At 63.8% G+C, this 12,857-nt stretch overlaps 2 protein-coding genes across 2 annotated transcripts; both read left to right on the top strand.

The window, feature by feature from the left end:
- The first annotated feature begins 2,626 nt into the window (after positions 1–2,626).
- Positions 2,627–4,812, top strand: LOC136993165 (protein ABHD14A-like). Its single transcript, XM_067303212.1, has 3 exons — positions 2,627–2,971; positions 4,200–4,435; positions 4,518–4,812. Exons 1-3 carry the CDS (start codon positions 2,641–2,643, stop codon positions 4,737–4,739), a joined length of 789 nt encoding a protein of 262 aa, XP_067159313.1. The 5' UTR covers positions 2,627–2,640; the 3' UTR covers positions 4,740–4,812.
- Positions 4,813–5,197: 385 nt separating this feature from the next.
- Positions 5,198–11,722, top strand: ACY1 (aminoacylase 1). The gene is made up of 15 exons (XM_067303211.1): positions 5,198–5,266; positions 6,580–6,717; positions 7,367–7,431; positions 8,230–8,334; positions 8,794–8,888; positions 9,142–9,218; positions 9,437–9,526; positions 9,867–9,923; positions 10,037–10,110; positions 10,229–10,278; positions 10,486–10,630; positions 10,719–10,787; positions 10,871–10,950; positions 11,100–11,160; positions 11,319–11,722. The coding sequence occupies exons 2-15, from the start codon at positions 6,609–6,611 to the stop codon at positions 11,481–11,483; spliced, it is 1,242 nt and encodes a 413-aa protein (XP_067159312.1). The 5' UTR covers positions 5,198–5,266; positions 6,580–6,608; the 3' UTR covers positions 11,484–11,722.
- The last annotated feature ends 1,135 nt before the right edge of the window (positions 11,723–12,857 follow it).

Genomic DNA, 12,857 nt, shown 5'->3' with positions numbered 1-12,857 from the left:
AGGGTGGGTGAAAGCCCACAGCTCAGACGGAAGTCTGGCAGCTAAATGGAACGGGATAGTTGACAAGTTGTCGAGGGTAAGAGGAGTAACAGTAAGTGAAGTAGAGTGGGACAGAGTAGGAGAATGGCTACATATACGGCGAGGACATTCAGGGGAAAAGGATTTAGTAAAAGAAAGTATAGCTCGAGGATGGCCCATAGCTATAACAACTGCACGACGAATCATAACAGCCTGTCCTCAGTGCCAACTAAGATTAAAAAGGGATCATCCAGAACAGCAAGCTCCACTACATATCAGTAATAAAAAACAATTATGGCAAACCTGGCAGATATTGATTATATAGGGCCTCTTAAACCATCAAGTGGGAGAAAATATATATTAGTGGGAGTCGAGGTGGTCTCCCGTCTCCTCCGAGCGACAGCTGTCAGAACTGCGAATGGAGAAACTACCATTAAGGTATTACAAGAACGGTTCAGTGTATTACCGGTACCAAAGGAAATACAAAGTGATAATGGGACTCACTTTACAGCCCGCGTAGTACAGGACTGGGCGACACAAGAAGGGATTAGTTGGACATTCCACACCCCCTACTATCCCAAAGCAAACGGGATGGTGGAAAGGGCCAATGGCTTACTTAAAAGATATGCTCAAGTAGAAAAAGCGAGTTGGGACCTACGCATTAACCATGCTGTGCATCTACTTAATAATCGATGGGGAACATTCGGTAGTCCCAGAACCCAGGCCTTTTGCCCTATCGATACGGGCATCGTTAAGGATAATCCTGACATTGATCCTGCACGTGGTAAACCAGGACAGCCTGTGATGGTAAAACTACCACAAATTGGAGTAGTCCCGTTAACATTGTCTAAACCCCGAGGACCCCTTGCATGGGAAGCACTTGATGCCACAGAAAAAACCCATCGAATCAGTTCTCGGTGGATAATTCCTGATTATTAACCACTTATTCCGAGGCACCCTGCCTCGAGGAAAACCTAAATGTGTTCTCTTACAGGATACCATGTGGAGACTTGTGTTCCTACTCCAGACGGCCCTGGTGACAACATTGATCTCAAACCCATGGGGCAGCAATGTCAATATTTGGGAAAAGTTAGCTAGAGAAATACTAAATACCACTCACTTTTGTCTAGAAGGAGGAACTTCGGCGGCCCAAATTTACACCACATGCAATATTGGGTTCCCTATACCCCTAGAGACAGTGCAAAACAAGGCAATACTAGCAAATTTCAAAGTAACTAATACGTTTAATCAGATGTCTCGATGGGGTTCCGCCACAACACAGTACAACAAAGCAATGATAGAAATTAAGGTGAAAGGAATGTTTCCTGCGGTTGAGTGTGCTATGATGGTAAATTGTACCAGCAAAACCCGACCGTGCCACAATTTTACGGAAGATGGGCCTCCTCTTAAATGTAATCAAACAACCAATGTAACCTTTAACTATGCACATATTGTGCTCCCTACAGGAATGTTTTGGCTATGCGGGGTAAAAGCTTACTCCTACATTCCAGCCAATGCTACTGGTGGCCCCTGTACCATAGGTCGCTTGAGCATCTATATGCCAAGCAAACAAGAGATAAAGGAAATAGCTGGGAATCAAACACGAAAGAGGAGGGAGGCCTCATCCCTCAACCCTGAATGTAATTCAGAAGTAATCTTATTCTCAGCATCACAAATCTCAGCTGCAGCATTCCTTACACCTGGGGTGGGAGTTGCTATGAACTATCAAGCTATAAAAAAGATTGCATGTTCTTTAGCTAAAACTATCAACACCACTTCTGCTGCCTTATCAGCAATGCTTAGAGATGTGCAAGCCTTGCATGCCGGTGTATTAGAAAACAGAGCAGCAGTTGACTATCTTCTTTTACGACACAACCACGGATGTGAAGAATTCAAAGGCATGTGCTGCTTCAACCTGAGTGACCATTCGACCCTGATTGAAGGGGAGATCACAAACCTTAAACACCTAGCTTTGGACATTAAACAGCATAATGATAACGGGTTTAATTGGCTGCAAAAATTGTTCCAAGATTTCGGACTGTCTGTATCAGCTTGGCTCGCGTCGGGCTTACAAACTGTCATAATAATTGTACTCATGAAAATCATTATATGTATTGCTTTTGTCTGCTTGAAAGCTTTAATATTACGCACAATCTTTGCTAAGGTAAATGCTTTAAACACAGGCTACTTGCCTTCGCGACAAGATCAAACCCATGATTTGTCCTTGAGGGGCAAAAAAGGGGGGGTGTACGGCTGTGACTCTGGTCACGGGGTGGACTGATGCGGCGCGATGCCAACACCACCGTGCGGACAGGAACCATTGCGGGCACTCCGGCCGTCTTCTACAGGGAGGTGGCTGTGCCCCAGCCCGCCGGCCCCGCCGGCCCCGGGGGGTGAGTCGGCCTTTGGGCCCCCGCGCATCCTGATGCAGCCCAGGCGGTGCGGGGGTGACGGGCCCTGGGGGAGGTGGGGGTGTCCAGCAGTGCAGGTTGCATCCCGGCCAGCAGCACCGTGGTCACCTGGAGATGGACCCTCCTTGGCCACACGGTTCTCTGCGCTTGGGTCTGCAGTGGGGGCAGTAGCACCCGCTGGGGCTGCCCCAGGTGGGTTGGTACACCCGTCATGGCCAGGGTGAGACCCCCACACCCCTCCTGCCCCCCGGGCACTGGTGTGATGGGGTCGGAGGGCTGTCATCTAGCCACACGCGGGGGCAGGAGAGGGGTTGGTGTCCATGGTCTTCACGAGCCCCAGTGGCCTCAGGTGCAGCTGGCCCGAGCTCAGCTCCCGTGGGCCCGGCCTCCTGCCCACACTCTTCCCATGTGTCCTCCCCGCTGCAGGCTGGACATCCTGCTCCTGCACGGCCAGGCCTTCACCTCCAAGACGTGGGAGGCCCTGGGCACGCTGGCACTGCTCGCTGAGGAAGGCTATCGTGCTGTCGCCATAGACCTGCCTGGTAGGACCACAGGCCATGCTCAGGTGACATCCCGTGGGCTGCGCTCAGGTGACATCCCAGAGGCTGCACTTGGGTGGCGTGCCATGGGCCATGCTCAGGAGACATCTGATGGGCGAGTGAAGAGTTAACAGGACTGAAGTTTGTCAATTGATATGCAGAAGAACTGATAGCACAAGAGCTGACCTGCGCAAAGCTGCTGAGCAGAGGACTTAACAGGACTAAAGTCGTCTACCAACCGATATGCGCAAGGATTGATATGTATACGGCTGCGGAATGGCAGCATTAACAAGACTGAAGAGGTCTGCCACCTGGAATCTGCACGGACCCCCGGGGAGGGAAGAAACAATACGGAGGTGTTGTGGTCTTGCCTCGCCAGCAGGGTCCTCCCAAGCAGACAAGCAGACAGTCCTGTGATTGCGAAACTTGCTAAAAGTCAGCAAAAGCAGTGTTTGCCCAGAGCCCCAGCCGTATAAAAAGAGACTTGGGAGCTAGGAGAGTTTGAGCAGGGACGGGAACGTGACCTGACCATCCTCTCCGGCTGGACCGTGAGTATCCCCCCCCTCCCCTTTTCCTGGGACGCTGGGTTAAGGTAACTCCTCGAGGTTGAGAGCCCTCTCACTAGGAGAGTGAACAAGAAAGCTTTCAAGTAGGGATAAGCAGTCCTTCCAATTAATAACGCAGTAATCGACGGTTTCAGGTTATCCTTTCTAAATTAGTAACTGATGGTTTTGTGTTATCCTTCCTAAATTAGTAATCGCATTATTTTAATGGATGTTACTAATCCAAGAACTTGTGTGAGGAAATAAACATCTTTTTTATTATTATTATATTACTGTCTCAGTCGTTGCTATCGAACCTTCATAGCATGACAGCGTGACACATCCCACAGGCAGCTCTGGGCCCCACCTTGGCCACGAGCATGCTCTGGACCTCTCTGGGGAGCTAGTGGTGGTCACTGGCCCAATCTGTCACCCATGCCTGCAATTTGGCTCCCCCCATGGTGTCACCCATGTGGGGTGAGGCCATGTAACGCCATGGTAAACCCTGCAGGAGGCTTTGGCTGGGGTTGGCCAAGTCCCAGCGAGGTGACCAGCACGTGCCCGGTGCTGTACAACCACCTGGGCTCCATCTGGCGCCCGGCGCGCTCCCGGCTGGCTGATCCACGGGGGGACAGGACGGCGCAGAAGGCTTCCCGCCCCTGCTGAGCCCACCCCTCTGCCCCACACAGGCCACGGGGACTCGCCCCCCTCCAAGACGGTGGCCACGGAGCAGGGCCGCGTGGCCCTCCTGGATCACGTCCTCCGGGGGCTGGCCATGCGCCGGCCCGTCCTCGTCAGCCCGTCCATGAGCGGCCGCTTTGCCATGCCCTTCCTGCTGGCCCGGGGCGGCCGGCTGGCGGGCTTCGTGCCCATCGCGCCCGTGGGCACCAGAGCCTACGCCGCCAGGCGCTACCAGCAGGTCCAGGTACGGCTCTCGGGGGGACTGGGGGCGGCGGGTCCCGCGGCGGCCGCGGGCTGACGCCGCCCCTGGCGCTCTGCCCCCCAAGACGCCCACGCTGATCCTGTACGGCGACGGGGACGCGGGCCTGGGCCCGCAGGCGCTGCAGAGCCTCCGGCACCTCCCGCGGCACCAGGAGGCCGTGCTGCGCGGCGCCGGCCACGCCTGCTACCTCGACCGGCCGGGCGACTTCCACCGGGCCCTGCTGGGCTTCCTGCGCAAAGCGGGGCGAGCGGCGGCCACCACGGCCCCGCGCCCGGCCCGCCGCTGACACCGGGGCGCGGGGCGGCGGGGGGCGCCGGGCTGGTACGCGCCGCCGGGACAATAAAAGGACGGTGCTCGCACTTGTGCTGCCTCCCCGCGGCTCCGGGCCCTTCCCGCGGCGCGGCGCGGCGCGGCGCGGAGCGGAGCGGAGCGGAGGGGCGCCCGGCCCCCAGGGGGCCGCCTCGACGGCCCGGCCCCGGCCGCGCACCGGCAGCGCCGCCCGGGCACGCCGGCACTGCGAGGCGGGCGGAGCGGGGCGGGGCGGGGCCGGGGCCGGGGGCGGGCTCGGGGCGGGGCCGGGAATGGGGCGGGGGCGGGGCCGGGAATGGGGGCGGGGCCGGGAATGGGGGCGGGCTCGGGGCGGGGCCGGGAATGGGGGCGGGCTCGGGGCGGGGCCGGGAATGGGGCGGGGGGCGGGGCCGGGAATGGGGCGGGGGGCGGGGCCGGGAACGGGGGCGGGGCCGGACCCGGGGCGAGGGGCGGGGCGGAGCGGGCCCGGGCCGGGCCGGGCAGGCGCCGGGGAGCGGCGTGGAGGTAAGGCCGGGCGCGGAGCGGGCCCGCGGGCGCGGGCGCGGGTCGGGCCGGGGGTTCCCGCAGCGGCCCCGCAAGGCCGTGTTGGCGCGCTGGCAGGGGCTGCCCGGCACTCGCGCCCCGCGCCTCCCCACGGCGCCCCCGCACCCCTCTGCGCGGGCACCCCTGCACCCTGCACCCACGGCAGTCCTGCACCCCTACCCACGGCACCCGTGCGAGCCCCTGTACCCCCGCACAGCCCTGCACCCCTAGACCCCCCTGCACCCCTACCTACGGCGCCCCTGGCCCCCCCTGCACCCCTCTGCACAGCACCCCTGCACCCCTACCCCCGGCACCTGTGCAACCCCCTGCAACTCTACACAACCCTGCACCCCTAGACCCCCCTGCACCCCTACCCATGGCGCCCTGTACCTCCTATGCCCCTGCCCCACAGCACCCCTGGCGCCCCCTGCACCCCTACCCACAGTACCCCTGCATCCCCCCTACACACCAACACATGTCCCCCTTGTGCCCCTGCCAATGGCTCCCTTGCCCCCATACCCATGGCACCCCTGTATCCCCAGCACCCCTACCCGGGGTGCCCCTGTGCCCCCTGCACTCCTACGGATGGCACTCCTGCACCCCCTTGTGCCCCCCTGCACCCCTGTGCACAGCCCCTGCATCCCTTACCATGATACATGTGCACCCCCCCTGCACCCCTAATTGAGGTTCCCCTGCACCCTCGCTGCACCTCTCCCCATAGTACCCCCGCACCCCCAGGCACCAACCACGGTGCCGCTGTGCCCCTCCAGCACCCCGAAGCGCAGTACCCGGCATCCCCTGCCACGTGAACCCCTGCCCCCCCGTGCCCCTACCCGCAGTCCCCCCTGCACCTCCCCACACTTAACCCCCCGGCGTTCCCCGCGCCCTCACGTACCCCCAGCCACCCCGTGTTCACCTGCACCCTCAGCCACCCGGTACCCCTGGGGCGGAAACACGTGCTTTGGGGAGCTGGGGGGCACCCCCCCTCCTGCTTGCTTTCTCTCCCGCTACCGGACAGGGGCTGCGAGGGCGTCGTTACAACCCTAGCCGACTGCCCGGACGCGCCATCCCCATCGGGCGTTTTTCCCCGGAGCGTCCTGTCCGCGCCCGGGTGCCGGCGGGGGGCCTGCCCGCTGGGGGACCGGGCTCTCCGGGAGCCCCCCTGCAGCGGGGTCCCGCAGCTCGCGCCGCGGAGGACTTTGCCCCGTGCTGCTTCGTTTCTGTGACGACCGAGCCTGCGGCCGGACTTTGGAGGGGCCGGTGGCTTGTTAACCGGCTCCTCGCTCCTCCCCCAGAGCTTTGCGGCCCTCGTCCCCGACCTGAAATGGCACCTGGCAAGCCGGGGAAGAGCGCGGGGGCCTCGGAGGACCCCTCGGTGACGCTCTTCCGGGAGTACCTGAAAATCAACACCGTCCACCCTGAGCCTGACTACGGTAAGCAAGCTCTGCCTCGGGGCTGCTGGGGGACAGGTGTCCCCCGGGCGGTCCCGCGCGCCGCTCTGGCGGTCACCAGCGCTGCTGGGGCACGGCAGCAAAGAGACGGGAGTGCCAGGGGGCCGAGGGGGTCGAGACGGGGAGCGGGGCCGGCAGGCAACGCAGTTTCTTCTCCTCCGCCTCGCAGCTCCGGTCTTTGGACCCGGGTGGCCGAGTCCTTGGGCCGGGGCTCCCTTGATCCTGGTGTTAATCAGCGCTGGGGGAACACCTGCGCACCTTATCTCGCTGGCGGTGCCTTTGGTGGGGGCCGCTGCGGGGATTTCTCGAGCGAACCCGGGTTTGCTCGTTGTTTGTTGCCCGCCGTGGAGCAGCAGACCTGCCGCCCCCTTTCCACGCTGCCCCGCTCCGGGGAAGATGCTTGGTGTCACACACGATAACCCTCCATAGATTTCTCTTCCATTAGTATTTCCATCTTCTCCTTAAAGTGCATCAAAACCTTTTATTTGGGATCAGGATCTCCATCGCCTGCCCCCTCTGGCTGCCTCTTTCCTTGGCCCGGGAGAGCGTAGGGGTTCCTGGGGGCCGTGGACGTGCGGCGAGAGGGGAGGCAGATCTCAGCATAACCCTCGGTGTCTCTGGTCCTCCCCAGATGCAGCCGTGCGGTTTTTGGAACGTGTTGGCACCGACCTGGGCTTAGCCTGCCAGAAAGTGGAGGTGAGCAAGGGCCGGCCCTTCCCCGCTTGCTCCTCTGAAGGCTTCGGCTGCAGGCTTGGTATCCACTGGGCATACTGGGACGCGGTGTATTCGTCTTGGAGGCCGGCAAAGGCAGGGAGATGTCCCTGCTGCCTCGGGCATCCTCCTTTTCTTGGCTAGCCACGGCGTTGTCCCGGGGGAGGGGGGGGGACGGTGGCTAGCCAGTCCCTGGATCAGGACACCACTTATTAATGGGACCGTCCCCCTCCCACCTCCCGGGAGATGGGCTGAGGGTGGCAGCCTGGCAGGTGAATCTCCTGCTCTCTGTAATCCCCTGCTGACCCGAGCACTTCCTTAAGCTCCCCTTGCGCTCTATTTTTGGGCTGGTCCCCACTGACCTTTATGGCTCTCTGTGCTATGATTAGCCAGCGACCAGCTAGGATCACGCTGGCTGGAGATGTCCCTCGTCCCTGGCTGGCACTGGGGAGTCCCGGGGTTTGGGGGGAAGACGCTGGATTTGTCTACCTTCCGAGCCGTGCCTCCATCTGAATTCCAGCCAGGAGCTTTCGGCTGCTTGTGGCCACGTCCGGTCTCCGTCTGGCCCATGGCCCTGGGAGAGGGCAGGCATGCCGGTGCCTGGGCACTGGTCCTCTTCCCTGCCCTGCCAGCAGCACCGTGTCCTGCCCAGAGGGTCGTGCGCAGAAAGGGGTGACCTGCCGGGGCTGTTAAGAAACCTCCCAGGCTCCTGCTTTTCCTCTGCAGCCCGCCTGGCCCGGCCCCGTGGCTGGCACCCCGGTGACGCCTGCCTTTGCTCCGTAGGTGTGCCCGGGCCGCGTGGTGCTGGTCCTCACCTGGCTGGGCACCAACCCCCGCCTGCGCTCCATCCTGCTCAACTCCCACACGGACGTCGTGCCGGTCTTCGAGGTGCCAGGAAGGGCGGAGGGTGGTGTGGGCAAGCGGGGAAGCCGGGCAGGATTTGGGGGTCCTGGGTGAAGAGGATTTTGCAGCTGCGCTGGTGCCATCTCTGCTAGCTTGCCAGCGTCGGGGGAAAGCAGCCCGTTCCTGCCCAGTGCTTTCCTGCCTTGAGCAGAGACAGGGCACGGGGAGCGCGAGGCTGCATTCGCTCGGGCGGGCGCCGCCGGAGTCACGCTAGGGACAGCAGGAGGTCGTGGGAGCTGTGGCACCCATCCAGGCTCGGCCAGGGGTGGCAAGGATGTCCCCGTCACAGCCGCCTGGGCTGTCCTGCCCTGCCCAGCAGACACCGAAGCTAGACTGCCTCGCTTTGGGCTGTTGCCTGCCTTGGGTCACCGCTGTGCCTGGAGGGGAAAGCTGTCCCCTGGTGCCCGCTGTGCCCTTTGCAGCCGGTGCTGTTCGTCCCTGCAGGAGCACTGGACCTACCCCCCCTTCGAAGCTGTTAAGGACTCGCAAGGCAACATCTACGCCCGGGGCGCCCAGGACATGAAGTGCGTCTCCATCCAGTGAGTGAAGGGCTCTGCGCTGGGTGGTGGCACGGCGTGGGCGAGGGGGCGCGGAGGTGGACGTACCTCTGAGCGGGGCAGGAGTCCACCTGGGGTAGGGCAGGATGCCACCCTCCCTGGACACCTCATCCTTGGTTCCAGGAAGGAGCAGCGCGCTCCTGCCACCTCCTAGCCCGGTTTGGGGTGGCTCTGAGCATGCCGTGCCCGTCTCTTCCGTGTGCCCGGGCACCCTAATGACGCCTCTTCCCTGCAGGTACCTCGAGGCCATTCGGAGACTGAAGGCAGAGGGGAAGTGTTTTGCCCGCACCATCCACCTAACTTTTGTGCCCGGTGAGTTCCCACTTGGAGGGACAGAGGGGGTTGGCAGCTGGGTGACACTGTGTGTGTGTCCCTCACCATGGCATCTGGCCACCTGACAGGCACCCTCTGCTCACGAGGGACCCTTGTCAGCCTGTCCAGGTTTCAAACTCACCTCACGAAGGAGGGCAGGGGGTCATGGGGTGGGGGACACGTTGGGTCCTTCACCCATGCCAGGCTTTCCTCCGCAGACGAGGAGGTGGGTGGACACAAGGGCATGGAGATGTTCGTGCAGCGCCCTGAGTTCAAGGCACTCAACGTGGGCTTCGCCCTGGACGAAGGTGAGGGGTGGCAGGGCTGCCGGGGGATGAGGGCATCGCCTGGGCTCCACAGGACCTGCACCTCTTCCTGGCATGCATCCCTCTGCATGTTGGCATTGCCCCTTGAGCACCTGGCATGGCTTCTGGGGGCCCCTTCAGGGCACCCCATCACTCCCCACCCCTGGCCTGGCTCCTTCCCCCCATCTGTGGCCCCGGCAGTGCCAGCCTGGGGGAGAAATGCCGTCTCTTGACTGCTCCATCTCCCGTGCCAAGGCAGAGTGGCAGTGCAGAGGGCATGGGGGCAAGAGGACATACTCAGCACCCGTGTGCCCCACTAATGTCTCTTCCGTGCCCACCGCAGGCCTGGCCAGCCCGTCCGACACCTTCAGTGTCTTCTACGGCGAAAAAAGCCCTTGGTGTGAGTAAGCGCGTGGCCGCCCTCACAGCCCTGGCTCTGCCCATCACCCCGGCGTCGGGGCGCTGGGCACGTGCCGGGCTGCATGCTCAATGCCTCTGCCCCTGGTGCGGCAGGGATTAAAGTGAAGTGTGCGGGCAGCCCCGGCCATGGGTCTCGCTTCATCAGCAACACAGCAGCCGAGAAGATGGTAAGCGATGGGGTGCCCCCAGGGTGCCCTCCTGCCTGCCCCGTGGCTGCTGGGGGGAGCCCGGAGGGGTCGCGTGCCGCGCAGAGCCGGCCCTCACCCTGCGCGTTTGTCTCCCCAGCACAAAGTGATCACCTCCTTCCTGGCCTTCAGGGAGAGCGAGAAGCAGAGGTAGGGACCGGGCACTGGCACCGGCTCCGTTTCGGTCCGTGGAGGGGCCCTGCCCACTCCTGGGCTCCTTGGGATCCCAAGCGCGTGTCCGTTCCAGCAGCACAACCCTGTGCCTCAGTTTACCTGTTTGGGGGTGGCGGCAGGGCTGGGGAGCCCTTTCCCTCCTCCTGTGGCGGCAGGGGGTGACTCTCCCCTGCGTCCCCCGAGGCTGAGGTCCGACACAGGCCTGACCTTGGGGGACGTCACCTCGCTCAACCTGACCATGCTGGAGGGGGGCGTCTCCTTCAACGTGGTGCCCTCGGAGATGGCAGTCGGCTTCGACGTCCGCATCCCCCCCACCGTGGACCTGAAGGTGGGTGCGATGCTGGCCTGGCCCGGCCCAGGAGGGGAGCGGGCTCGGGGCTGCCCCACTCACACCCCTCTTGTGGCCCCTCCGGCAGGCGTTCGAAGAGCAGGTGGCAGCGTGGTGCCAGGCCGCCGGGGACGGCGTCACCTACGAGTTCATCCAGGTGAGGGCTGGCGGGGGGCTGGACCAGCCCTGCCCACTGGGTGCCCCCCCTCTCCCCTATCACCTGCCCTCTCCCTTCTCCAGAAGTGCATGGACCAGCACATCACCTCCACGGAGGAGACGGACCCGTGGTGGAAAGCCTTCAGCGGGGTCTGCAGGGACATGTGAGTAGCGTCCCCCCGAAAAGGGATGCAGTGGAGTGGCCCCAAGGGGGGACAGCTCAGGGCTCGGGGACCCGCCGGGCTGGTGTGCTCTGCCTCCTCGGCGCAGGGTGGCCGGGGCACCCACGCCAATGCAGCATCTCCCTCGGCAGGAAGCTGCCGCTCAAGCTCGAGATCTTCCCCGCTGCTACCGACAGCCGCTACATCCGAGCGGTGAGTGCCGACGGCAGCCCGCTGGCACCTCGCGCCCCGTGTTCAACCCGGCACGGCAGGGCCGGACTCGGGGTGTCCCTCCCTGCTCCTCCCTTTCCTGCTTTCTCTGCCCTGTGCCTCGGTTTCCCTGCCTCACCCCGCTCTCCCGCGTGCCGTAGGCGGGACACCCAGCCGTGGGCTTCTCGCCCATGAACCGCACGCCGGTGCTCCTCCACGACCACAACGAGTTCCTCAACGAGCAGGTCTTCCTGCGGGGCATCGACATCTACGCCCGCCTGCTGCCCGCCCTGGCCTCCGTGCCCGCCCTGCCCGCCGAGGGCTGAGCGCGCCCGGGGCCGGGGGGCCGCTCTCGCCACGCTGTCGAGCAGCACACGAGACTCTGAGAGGGGGCAGAGATGGAGGGAGCGACGGAGCAGCCCCGCTGGCGGGCGCCGTGCAGCCCCGCGGCGGGAGGTCCGCGTGCCCACAGCCCGTCCGGGAGCTGCCGCTCACTGAGCGGAAGTTTCCTGGAGCCCCCCCCTTCCTCACTGTGCGATTTCTCCCAATAAATCTTGATAAGCAAGGCTGGGTAGGGGGCGTCTGTCTGTCCGTCCAGTCCCGGGGACGGGATTGGCTGCGGTCGTGCTGGAGACGAGGTCCTGGTGCTGCTTGAGTCCGGCTCAGCTGTGGGGCAGGGGGTGCGGGGGCAGCCAGCGGCTCGGGGCTGAGTCATGCTCCTGCTCCACATCGGAGCCTCCCAGGGCGGCAGAGCCTCCCAGGGCGCCGTTCCCCAGCCCTCGGGGCCCAGGAGTGGCCGTGCCGCGCAGCGCCGGCCCAGGCACGCAGCCGCTGCCTATCTGCCAGAGCTCCCCGAGGGCCTGCAGCTCTTCCTCGCTCTTATCGCCGCCCCCGCGCTGCTGCCCGGCGCCGGCAGTGCTGCGTCTGCCGCCCCGACCAAGCTCTCCGCGCCGGGCCGCGGGCCAGCCGAGGCTTGCCGAGCCGAGCCGGGCCGGTTTTGTGCAGGTGGGGACGGGCCGCGCGGCAGAGCCCTGCGGGGGCACGGCACGACCCTTGGCTGGTGCCTCCTCATGCGCGGGGCACGGGTGGCACGGCTGGAGGACGGGTAGCGCCGTGCCCCTGCGCAGGGTTGAACCCTGGAGGCCGGGAGCTGTGTTTGGGCTCGTATCTAGCCCCGCTGCAGCGCGCAGGTGTCCGTGGGGGCCTCCGCGCAGGGCCGCAGCCGCCCGCACCGAGCCGGGAGCGATGTGCCTGCTCCAACCCTGCTTGTGGCACACGGCTGCAACACCGCCCGGGCAGCGGGGGCCAGCCGGGACCCCCCGCGCTCCTGCCTCCTTCCTCATTGCAGCTGCCGCGAGCCTCGCGGGGCTGCGGGAGGGCTGGCGCTGATGAGGCTTGCCCGGGCTCAGCGGAGGGCGAAGGGCACAGCGCCTCCCTGGCAGGCCTGGCTCCGGTTTGCTTTTCCTCTCTCTCCTTGACCTCGTGGGCTGGAAGCTTTTAATTACGACCTGAGAGGAGGGGGGGTCTCCCTGCCGCACACCGCGGATCTGGCTTGGGAATGGGGGGAGCAGCCTGGGCAGCGCCAGGCACAGCGCCAGCGGGTGTGCGGGGAAGCGGTTGGGGCAGGATGGGTGTAGAGCAATACCTCCCCTAACCCCCCCCCCCCGATTTGGGAGGAGCAGAGCTCCCCATCCTGCCGG

Source organism: Apteryx mantelli, chromosome 12 (genome assembly GCF_036417845.1).
Source record: "Apteryx mantelli isolate bAptMan1 chromosome 12, bAptMan1.hap1, whole genome shotgun sequence".
Classification (NCBI taxonomy): domain Eukaryota; kingdom Metazoa; phylum Chordata; class Aves; order Apterygiformes; family Apterygidae; genus Apteryx; species Apteryx mantelli.
The sequence above is the reverse complement of the archived record's forward strand: the minus strand, read 5'-3'. Positions and strand labels throughout refer to the sequence as shown.

What these genes read in the sequence shown, in the direction of transcription:
- LOC136993165 (XM_067303212.1), top strand. Translation starts at nt 2,641, where the DNA reads ATGGCCAGGGTGAGACCCCCACACCCCTCCTGCCCCCCGGGCACTGGT. An exon ending in TGTCGCCATAGACCTGCCTG is followed by an intron (nt 2,972 to 4,199) that starts GTAGGACCACAG and finishes TGCCCCACACAG; the next exon opens with GCCACGGGGACTCGCCCCCC. An exon ending in GGCGCTACCAGCAGGTCCAG is followed by an intron (nt 4,436 to 4,517) that starts GTACGGCTCTCG and finishes CTGCCCCCCAAG; the next exon opens with ACGCCCACGCTGATCCTGTA.
- ACY1 (XM_067303211.1), top strand. Translation starts at nt 6,609, where the DNA reads ATGGCACCTGGCAAGCCGGGGAAGAGCGCGGGGGCCTCGGAGGACCCC. An exon ending in ATGAAGTGCGTCTCCATCCA is followed by an intron (nt 8,889 to 9,141) that starts GTGAGTGAAGGG and finishes TCTTCCCTGCAG; the next exon opens with GTACCTCGAGGCCATTCGGA. An exon ending in ACACAGCAGCCGAGAAGATG is followed by an intron (nt 10,111 to 10,228) that starts GTAAGCGATGGG and finishes TTGTCTCCCCAG; the next exon opens with CACAAAGTGATCACCTCCTT.